This window comes from Myotis brandtii, unplaced genomic scaffold (genome assembly GCF_000412655.1).
Source record: "Myotis brandtii unplaced genomic scaffold, ASM41265v1 scaffold157, whole genome shotgun sequence".
NCBI classification, from domain to species: Eukaryota; Metazoa; Chordata; class Mammalia; order Chiroptera; family Vespertilionidae; genus Myotis; species Myotis brandtii.
This window is the reverse complement of record NW_005355708.1, coordinates 5,876,513-5,887,465: the sequence shown is the minus strand read 5'-3', so window position 1 is coordinate 5,887,465 and position 10,953 is coordinate 5,876,513. Positions and strand designations below refer to the sequence as shown.

The 10,953-nt window shown below is 54.9% G+C and overlaps 1 protein-coding gene across 1 annotated transcript in view; it reads right to left on the bottom strand.

Moving 5' to 3' along the window:
• Position 1: 1 nt before the first annotated feature.
• GPR179 (G protein-coupled receptor 179) overlaps positions 2-10,953 on the bottom strand; it is a 19,226-nt gene continuing 8,274 nt past the window's right edge. The window contains exons 10-11 of the mRNA XM_005861918.2: positions 10,322-10,468; positions 2-8,363 (exon numbers count right to left, since the gene is read on the bottom strand). Of these exons, the coding sequence (XP_005861980.2) occupies positions 3,279-8,363; positions 10,322-10,468 (5,232 nt within the window). The 3' untranslated portion in view covers positions 2-3,278. The remainder of the gene's footprint in view (positions 8,364-10,321; positions 10,469-10,953) is intronic.

The window sequence follows — 10,953 nt, the reverse complement described above, 5'->3', positions numbered from 1 at the left end:
GTTCAGGCTAGAAGTAGACCAGCCTTCAAATGGCAGTAATGGAAAACAGGCTTAATTGTGAGTGATGTGACTTCCAGGAAATCCAGACTTGGGAAAAATAATTAGTGTTTATAAGAGATGGTATCATTTAAGAGGATCTTTTCTCATACACTGACTCACTGAATCAGCATTCGTATTTCACAGAAGAATGTAAATCCAAAGAAATCATTTCTCAGCCTTTGGAACGTGTTCCTAATTATCAGCTGTGCCCTGGTATGATCCCAGGAAGCGTGGGGGAAGTTCGTACATTGGGGTAGTCCATCTGTAAAACGTGGTTCCCTGACTTTGATCGCCTTTTAGAGTAGGCGACTATTTTCAGCCCAACCCTGGGAAAGCAAAGGCACCAGACTATGGGCCTGTGTAGAGTGAAACAACCCAGCCCCTTCTTGTTCCTTAGCTCCAGCTGGACTGTCAGGAGGAAGAAGTGGGACTGCCCAGGTGTCCTGTGTCGTTGGAAGTTAATGACAAGGGAAATCAGTCTGTACCCAGCAGCAAGCTTGGCTTATAGTACTATTGCTTCGTCAGCCCAGTGTGGCCTTCCCTGGAAAAACAGGACCTTAATTCTCATACTTTGTATTTTTCAAGCCTAGAATTTTCTTTTAAGGAGTCTGTAAGTTAGGGTAAGGATTAATCTGTTCTGACCTTGACCTGAGAGTAGAATCCAAATAAACTGGAATCGGTTGAGAATAATCTAACTCCTCAGTCCTTCTAACGCTACCGTCTCAGCAAAGCAGCAAACCGACCACGCCTCACCGGGGAAGATGGTTGTTTTTGCAACAGCTGCTGAGTGCTGGCTATGGAAACAAGATGTGGAGGCTTAGGGAAGAGGCAGCATTGATGGGTTAATCCAAAACAGCCACTCTCATCATGCTACTTAGTTTCAACCTCTTTGGCTTAAAATGTACATCATTTTGCAGCCCATGTAAGGTTTGGTCATATCCTATTTGTGTGATCCCCAGATTAAGGCAAAATGAGATGGGAAGTGCTTTGAGCAGGATCCACAGCCAGGAGGAATAAGGGGAGGTAACCCAGGTTGGGTAGGGAAGCAGAGAAACAAAGCACACTTACTGGGCAAATGATACATTGATTCTCTGAATATGCGAAAACAGTGCTTTAAATAAGCTATTTCACCCCACTCCCCAGATCTGTCTCCGGGGTCTCTAGATAATCCTAAACAGCAGCTAAGCAGTAGCTGCCACAGGGAGCCAGAGGATAAGTGCAGTTTTCATTTCCCCTTGGGATCAAATCCAGATGAGCGAATGGCCCAGATGTGAAGGATTGGCTAGAAAGACCAGGCAGAGCCCATCTGCAGTGCCAGCCACAGAGTGGAAGTCCTGAAGGCTGCAGTGTTGTTACCTTGGGCTTTAGAGCAGGCATTGATTTAATTCCTTTTCTTGTTTAAAAACATTGAAAAAAGAAAACCACCATAATGAATAAAGCTACAACCAACTGCCAAGGAAAAGCATTCTTTATTTTTTTCTATATGGTTTATTTCACAGCAGTGGGTATAGAGACAATATTTTTGTTCCCAGCTAGACCAGACCCAATGGGATTGTTCTGAGGTGCGCAGTTAGCAAAATATGCATTGGTTCAGAAGCTGTGGGGTTAACCAGCCAGAGCCCAGAGCAACAACACACATCAAATACTTCTGTAGATAGGAGAACTAGGGTATTTAGTTCCTAAAATGTGGGTTACTCCATTCATTTTCCTCCTTTTTGGAAATGTAGCTACTTTTTCTGTGACTTGCTGTATCTGCCCAGAGTATTCACATGCAGACTCATTTCTTCCCCGTTGGGTATTTGGTCTTATTTTGCCTTTCCTCCTTGTGAATGGTATCAGTATCTGTTTAGTTAACATTGCCCAGTTCTGCCATGTTTAGCCTGCATGTTTCTACCCTCACTCACCACTGCCAATCCTGGGACTTCTTTGACCAATGTTTTTCTCTTTCCTCATTTCCCTCTGGTAGTATCATCTAATTCCAGCACTCTGTTATCTAGGATTGCTTAAGAAAGAGGAGCCTGAACTGACTTAAGAGAATAGAGCTGAGCTAAGAACAAGAGAGCTCCCTAAGAAAGAAGGCTTTGTATTTACACGATGCCCTTTCCCCAGCCCTCAGGCCTCTCACCTCCTCTGTAGCACTACTCTTTCTGGGGGCAGTTTATAGTGCTGGCTGCAAACAGGACCTCCTTTCTTTCTCAGGCTTCTCAGGAAGGAGACTGATGTGGGCCTCTTGTTACTGAGCAAGTGATTTGGAGTGGTTCTTGCATCAGAACCAGAGACTCCCTCTGGCTCCAGTTGCATTGACAACAGAGAGGGGTCCCTTTGATGACAGCACTGAAAGGCTAGGAGAGGGAGAATGAGCCAGTGAGATGAACTCTAGACTGGCAAAAGATGGGGCAGGAAGAAGGGGCCATCTGAAAAAGCTAACCTGGGAGACACGGTGTCTAGAAGGGAGAACTCGACCTTGGCCCACATGGGGAGGACCTGGAGCTATTGCCTTTCCTTCTCTGCTCCATCTCTGATATTGCTTTGGATGGCAAATGATATGGATGTAAGAGTGCTCGGTTGGCTCTGCTTCGTTAGTAAACAAGGCAGGTCTGAAGATCGATTAAGCCGAAACTGGAGATCCAAAGTCAAAATGACAAGGTCTTAAGGCCTTTCAGGCACCTCCTTTGAGCCATTTAGGTTTTTCCTCTTATTTATCTTTGAACTTCAATTAAGTGGCTTCTTAAGCTTCCTATGGTGACCTGGATAGCCTTCTGTAACCCTCAGCCCCTGTACAGTCAGCACCTTGTTTGGTTTCGTTTCTTCTTTAAAACAAAAAGGTCCTTTGTAGACTTCAGAGAAGACTAGGGTCTCCCCATGAGAAAATGTGGGCGGGCACTACTGATTTCCTTTCATCCCTAACCTTGGCTTTCAAGTGAGTGTCTACACACAGATGGCTTGTGTTGCGTACTCTAGCTGGAAAGGAGGATTCATTAGGAGCAGAGGGTCTGGCCTTTGTTCGCTACAGGAGGAAGAATTGGAGATAAAGAGAGGGTACAACTTCCTGTAGGGATTTGAGCTGCACCCTTCCTGTACAATTTGTCTTTGAGTGAATTGACTTCTGGCTTTCCTGGAAAGGGGTGATCAAGGGTCTTTGTTTCAGCTCTTCGGGGACACCTAGGACTTGAACAGGACTTTGGCTCCTGAAAGCCAGCCACCCGATGTTTGACCTCACACGAGTTTAAACGGAATTGTTACTCCCAATCCCAAGGATAGACAGTTGGAGGGACGAGTTCTTCAGGTGGATCTTGGGAAGCCACTTCTCCTTGGTCTTCAGTTAGGGAAGAAGAATTCTGAGCCGCAGCTTCTTGGAGAGTTGGCCCTGGAGCTAAGCTGGTTCTTGGCCCGAGCCCTGAAGGCCCTTGGAATTCTGTGCCGCCTTCCAGAGTAAAAGAGCTGGCTGGCTGGCTCATTTGGGGGCGGGAGCACTTGCTTTCCGGAAGGAAGCTACCCAGAGGCCTCTGGATGGAAAGGCCTGGTGGGTTCTCAGGGCCTCTGGGGGAAAATGTTTCTGTCTGCGTTGCTGTTAAAGCCGGGAGGCCAGGCTCCTCAGATGGGGCTCCAGTTGCCTCCCAAGGACAGATGTCTGCCATGGTGCCCTTTATTTTATTTCCTTCTGGATCTGTGACTTCCCATTGATACAGCTCTGCCATCCTGCCCCTCACACTACTTGCTCCATGGGGACTGACTTGGGCTTGGTCAGTGTCCAGAGCATCTGGCTGGGGGAAGAGTCCCCCCGAATCCATGCCTGCCCAGGGGCAGACTGTCTCCTGCTCTCGGCTGCCTTTTGCTGCTGCTTTTGAAAAGTGTTCTCTAGTCCCGCCAGACCCTGCCTTTTGAAGGAACACCTCTCCTTGCCCTTGGGGTGCTCTGTCCACCTCCTGTTCTGGGCCCTCTTCCTCTGCGGCTGCTGTACTCATCTCCCAAGGGCAGATCTCTGCTCTCTTGGCAGAGGGAACCTCGACCGCTTCCCATGGACACACTTCTGCTAGCCTGGCCTCCACTCTGCCGGCTGCCTCCGAAGTGCCTTTGCTCCTGTCAGAAGCTTGTGGGGCTGGTGGTGGAGACAGACCTCCACTGTCTTGACTCTCCCAGGGACACACAGCCTCCTGCTTCCTGTCTGCCCTCTCTGGCTTTTCCTCAACTGCCCCAACTTCAGCTTCTGGTTTTTCTGGAGCTTCCCCCTCCTCTTGAGGTTCCCCTTTTCCGCTCGGTGTGGACACCCCTTCTTCAGGGATTCTTTCAGCCACCTCCCAGGGACAGACCTCTGCTTTGATGCTGCTGTCAGGCTGATGAGCCTTTGAGGCAGGAGCATCCCAGGGGCACACCTCAGCGTGCCTGCCCCCAACACTGACCAGTCTCTGAGAGCCGGTTTTCGGTTGGTCAGGGCACTGCCTTTCGGGGCTGGAGGAAAAGATGGCCGGGGCCACGCTCTCCCATGGACAGATAGACTGTAGCTCCTTGTTTGCTTTTTCCCCACCTTCAGTCGTGGCTTCTGCCTTTGAAGATGGAGCTTTTCCTTGGGTTAGGAGTGCTTGGAGGGAACCCGTTTTGGGGTCTTGTATCAGGTCTCCTTTCTCCGCTACCTCCTCATTGACTTCCAGGGCATGCTCCTCCGCCACCCCCCTACTCATGCTGCTGGCTGAGTCTGAGGCCTTCGGGGCCTGAGCAGAGGGGTCCCTCAGGTCCTTCTCCCAAGGACAAGTAGCTTCTTGCTCTTGACTCAGTTTTGTCTCTCTTTTTGATTTGTCTTCTTGCAGGGAGGTGAGTCTCCCCCTTTCTGGAGTTTTCTCCCTCTGCTCTGCTAAATCACTCCCCATCTCTCGTTCCAGTCCCTTCCCAGTAGCTCCTCCATTCATTCCCCAGGGACAGATCTTGGCTCTGTCATTGGTGGATGCTTCCTCTACTTCCCAGGGACACACCTCAGCTGGCCTGCTCCCCACATGATCCAGTTCCTGGAATCCAGCTTTTGGTCTGTCAGTATCCACAGGGTCTGAATGCTGAGAGGAGCTGCCTGGATCCAGGCTTGCCCGGGGACAGGCCACCTCCTGCTCCCCAGCTGGCCTCTCTGGCTTCTTTGGAGCAGTAAGAGCTACCTCACCAGGCCCAGGATCTGCAGAACCCTTTCCTGTAATGCTTGGCAGTTTCCTAATGGCCTCACCTCCCAGAGCTTGCTCCTCCCCTGCTCCAGCGCTCACCTCCCAGGGACAGATCTCTGCCTTCTCAGCAGACAGGGTGTCCTCCACGTCCCACGGGCAGATTTCGGCAGTTTTGCTTCCCACACCGCCTGACACCTGGAAACCGGCTTTGGGTCTGTCTGTGTCTTGAGGACCCGGTTGTGGGTGGAATCTGCCAGGGTCCACACCCTCCCAAGGACAGACTACTTCCCGCTTTTGGAGCTGTCCCTCAGGCTTCTCCCACGCGGTGACCTCTTTGATTCCTGGTGTTTCAGGCATTTGCTCCTTGTCCTTTTGAGATTCTCCTCCTCTGGGTGCCTGTCCTGATGTCCAGTCCTCTGTTGCTTCACTTACCTCCCAGGGACAGATTTCTGCCTTGGCAGGTGGTACTGCCTTTCCCTCTGGCTCGAGGTCTTCCCGTGGGCACAGCTGCGTGGCTCTGCTTCCTCCCTTGCTGGGGAGTTGGCCACCAGCTCTGGAGGAGGAATTGTCCAGACATGGGCTGGAGTGCCCAGGGGCTGTGCTCTCCCCGGGACACAGCGACTCCTGCTGTGGACCGGATGTCTGCACTGCTTTCCCAGTCTGTCCCCCTACCTCCCCAAAGAGCCCGTTTCTGGAGGCTTGACCCTCTTCTTGGGCAGAGTCTCCACCGGTCCCCTGACGTAGCATTTCCTTCCCCACGTCCTCATCACCCAGCTCCCAGGGACAAATCTCTGCTTTCCTGATCGCAGGAGCCTCTCCTGCCTCCCAGGGACACACCTCCGCAACGCTCCCCAAGCACCCGGGAGTTCCTGGGGCCTCCGTCGCAATTGCTAAGGGGCCACGGAAATCAGTCCTCTCCCACGAGCAGAGAGACTCCAGGTCTCTGCCCAGTTTCTGTTCTTTCCCGGAGGCTGCTTTCTTGGGACTTTTCTGCTTTTCCTGGGAGAGCTTCTTCACTCCCTCCTGAGATGGTTTCTCGTTCTCTCCTCCTCCCCTTGCCTCCCAGGGACAGAGCTCTGCCTTGGCCATGTCAGGTGCACGCGCTTCTGGGCCTGTGACTTCCTGCGGACACTTTTCCACCTCTTTAGCCTCCATACTGCCCCCTGCCTCAGACCTGCCCTCGGTTCTCTCAGAGTCCTGAGGGGACAGGTCCCTGGGATGGGCATCCTCCCAGGGACACACTGCCTCCTGCCCCCTGACCAGCCTCTCTGGCTTCTTCCGAGCCAGGGCAGCCACACCTTTAGGCTCGGATTCTTCTGGGGCTTTCCCCCTCCCTCCTCGGGAGTCAGCCAGATCTTGTCTTAATGCCCCCCTCTCCGGGCCTCCGCTCACCTCCCAGGGGCAGATTTCAGCCTTGTTGCTGTCAGGCAGACTTGTGTCTGACTCGGGGACTTCCCAGGGGCAAACCTCCGCCACCCTGCAGCCAGCACTGCCCAGGGGCTGGAGGCCGGCTCTGGGCAGCTCCTGCCTCCCTGCAGGGGCTTCTCTTGCTTGCTCAGCACTTTTGTTCCCAACGGTGCCCTGCCTGACTTGCCCCCGTGTGGCAGGCCCTGTTCCACCTGCTCTCTCCACACCCCCCTCCCCTTGGCCCTGAGCTGTCCTCCTGCCTCTGTCTTCTTGTTCCTTGCTGCCCTCCTGGTGACAGACGTGGAGCATTCTGCTGGTGTGTGCATTCTGTTGGTTCTGGAGGGACTCCTCATCTTCGCAGGGGGCGAGGGCCGCCTGCTTACTCACCACCTTGCGCCCGCCCAGCCTGGGGGACCTGGGGCATGCCCCCACCCCCTCTACTGAAGCTCGGCCCTTGTCCTTCTCAGGACTCCCTTCCCCCCTCCCCCTTTCCCTGTGTGTGCTCCGGGAACGGGTCAGAGCTTTGATAGCCAGGCCCAGGCTGCGCACGGAACCCTGCTGGACAGGGGTCTTGAGGCTGTGGGATTTGGAAAAGATCTTGGGCCTGTCCTCGTCCACATCATCAGCTTCCCCCTGGAGATGCCTGTCCTCCGTGTCCATCCCATTCTCCCCAGCACCCTTTTTCTCTACTGCTACAGAGAGGGCCCTCCAGAGCCTGGCCCGAGCTGGGGCAGGGGAGTGGTGGCCTCGCTCTGGGCCTGAGGGGCCTTCCTGAGCCACGTTGTCTTTCTTGACTGGCAGCTCTGCATTCTCCCAAGGGCAGATGAAGGTGAGTAAGCTGGGGCTTTGGGCGAGTATTGGGACTGCCGCCAGGGCAGAGCCTGGAGCCAGAACCGGGGCTGGACCTGGTATGAGAGCTGGAGCCAAGGCGGAAGTGGGAGACAGCATCCTTGGCTCTCCCCCGCAGGCCCCAGACAGGGCCATGATGGGCGTGGAGACCTGGTGCTGGATGGGGGGGTGAGGCAGCCTTCGGGCAGCCGCCCCCTGAAGCTTCCCAGGGGCATAGGAGCTGTCCATGCTGCCGCTGCTCTTGGCAGGGGAAGGTGGGGCTGACAGAGGGGCCCCTCGGGCTCCCTCCAGCCTCCTGGCCGATGGCCTCCGAACTGGGCTCGCCTCTGCCTTCTTCCTCTCCTCTCGTTCCTTTGCCTGCCGGTAGGTCTCCTCCAGATAGGCCTGGCTGGCCACCAGCAGGGCCTTTTCCCCGGAGCCAGCCATGACGCTGAGCGACTTATGCAGGGAGGCAGGCCGGGCTCTGGGGAGCCTCTCTCCCACCGTCAGGTTGTGGGCACTGGCCGACCTAAAGCCCAGGGCAGGAGGCCCCTCTGCCAACTCCCGGCTCTCTGCCCGGGAGGCCCTCTTGGCCAGCTTCCTCCTCAGCAGTGAGTCGAGGAGGGGTGGGTCCTGCTCCCCGCAGTGGTTGTGGTCGTAGGTGCTGCGGGACTTGCGCAGGGCCCCTGGCCCCTCGGGTTCTTGGAGGCTGGAGCTGAGGAGCCTGCGGCGGGAGGAGCTGGGCAGGCTGCTGCGGCCTGGGGAGCCTGAGTCCCGGGAGTGCTGCCGGGCCAGGGCCTCGGGGAACTCAGCCAGGTACCTCACGAAGGAGCGGCCCAGGCCCGGGCACGCGTTGCCCCGCTTCTTGGGCAGGTGGGGGTTGTTAGCAGCCATTTCCTTGGTCTTGTGGACCTCTAGCTGGGCGTAGAGCTTCTTCAGCTCATCCTGGGGGAAGAGAGGACCAGGAGAGCAGAGCTGACATGGGGACCGGCGGGCTAGTCTCTCCATCCACTGGCTGCACTGTTACCCTCCTCAGCCCTTATTTAGACCATTTTCTCTGGGCGAGTCGCTTCCCCCCAAGCTGTGTCCCTTCCTTGCTTTAAACATCTCAGGGCCTAGCCGGTTTGGCTCAGTGGATAGAGCGTCAGCCCATGGACTGAAGGGCCCTGGGTTCGATTCTAGTCAAGGGCATGTACCTCGGTTGCAGGCTTCATCGCAGTCCTGGTTGGGGTGCATGCGGGAGGCAACCAATTGATGTGTCTCTCTCACATCAATGTTTCTCTCTCTCCGTCTCTCCCCCTCCTTTCCACTCACTCTAAAAATCAATGGAAAAATATCCTCAGGTGAGGATAAACCAAAAATAAATAATCCTCTCAGCCCAGCCAGCATGGCTCAGTGGTTGAGCATTAACCTATGAACCAGGAGGTCAAGGTTCAATTCTGGGTCTGGACAAATCCCTGGGCTTTGGGCTCGATCCCCAGTAGGGGGGGTGCAGGAGGCAGCCAATCAATGATTCTCTCTCATCATTGATGTTTCTATCTCTTCCTCTCTGAAATCAATAAAAATAAAATAAACCTCTCAGAAGTCACCACTCCATTTCTGCAAGACCAGCACCAGCCTGGTTCCCAGCCGGACCCACTCAGCTCCGAGGACGCAGTGTGTACTCACTTCCCTGGGCACTCTTGTCTGAGGCGGGCAGGAAACCTGAGTTTCAGGCTGCTGACTTATCATGCCCCTTGAGGGTGTTTTCTTGACCTCTCTGAGCCTCTGCTTCTATAAAATAACAATAACTGGCTGCCTGATGTTAGCTTCCTTAGAAGGATTATGTGAGATTGAGGGACTAGAGCAGCCGTGGGCAAACTACGGCCCGCGGGCTGGATCCGGCCCGTTTGAAATGAATAAAACTAAAAAAAAAAAAAAGACCATACCCTTTTATGTAATGATGTTTACTTTGAATTTATATTAGTTCACACAAACACTCCATCCATGCTTTTGTTCCGGCCCTCCGGTCCAGTTTAAGAACCCATTGTGGCCCTCGAGTCAAAAAGTTTGCCCATCCCTGGACTAGAGGGTATGAAAAGTGCCATATTCAGGTGTAAATGATACAGTGGGGCCTTGAAAGTCTTTTATACTTTGGATCATTCTCCCCAGAGCCAGCATAGGGAGAGTAGATTGGTTGCTGCTCCGCAAAGTGGAGACCAGGGGTGGTGTGGCCGTGGCTGTGGCTGTGGCCTCCACACTCTCTGGGGTCCCTGCAGGATTGGGGTCTCAGCTCAGCCTCTCCCCGCAGGCTGGAGGCCGGGCAGGCAGAGCCCAGAGGGTGTGGGGGACACAAGGGGGAATGAGAGGCAGAGGCAGTTGGGACGGGAAGGAATTGGGAGATGAAAACAAGCCGGTGTAGAGGCGGGCCCCAGTGGAGGCGGAGGGATGGGCAGAATGGCTAGTGAGGGTTCCCCACACTTTACGTTTTATAAGACAATGGGCTTAGTCCGCCAGGTCTCCTTATTTCCTGCCCACTGAGCCCCTCATGACTGTAATGCTATCCCTAAGCAGAAGAGTGAGAGTACGGATGCGCTCCTGGGAGACTCAGGAAGAACTTCCTTCTCTAAGAGCCAGGTTCAGGGAAAGGGGACCCTCGGTAGCTATCTGACCTGCCCGGCCCCAACTGACTAGAGTCCCCCACTGCCCCTGTGATGCCCCTGCTGCTGGGGGACCTGGGATGAGAGCTCCACTCACAGCTCTGCCTCCAACTTTAAATAGAGTCAGGGAAGTAGCTCAGGGCAGTGGTAGAGAAGGAGGGAGGCAAGTCTTGGAAAGCTAGGAGCAGGGCAGCAGCGCTCCCTGCCGGGTCCCTGGAAGCTAGCACCAAAGGAAGGTGGAGAGGGCGGAAGGGCGGCGCCTACCCGAATGTCTCCAGGGTCCAGGCTGCGCTCGCTCCAGGCTGAGACGGTGCTGCTGTTGAAGTAGGAGCCTGAGCGCTGCAGGTCCAGCTCGTCCTCATACTCCTCATCCACCATCTCCTCTCGGGGAGGAGCCCCCGGCTTCCAGAACTGGCCAGGGAAACGGGCGGGTTGGGAAAAAGACTCACCTGGGTCCCTGTTCACCACTCCCCCGCCCCCCCACCTGCCCCAGGGAATAAGTCTTCATGAACCCTCACCCCCTCTCTGACTCGGAATTCCGGGGTCTGAAGATTTGCTTCCTCCCATCCTCTCTGATCTCGAGCTTAGAGACCAGGGGCTCTCGGCCTCCTGCCTCTGCAACTCCTAGCCATGTCTTCCGCTGCCCACCCCTCTCTCTGTAACTGCTTCCGAGGTGATGTTCAGAGTCCGCCCACCTTAAAGCTTGGTTACCAAGACCCCTCCAGTCCCCCCTCTTATGTCCCTTGCCCAGGGGTTGGAGGTAGCTTCCTCCCCCGAGTGGGCTCCTTCCTTAGGGTCAGAGCCCGCACACCCACAGGGTGTCCTCTTCACCGGGACCTGGAGATGGCACTGCTGCTGCAGATCCACGGTGCCCCTGACACGAGGGGGCGGGGGAG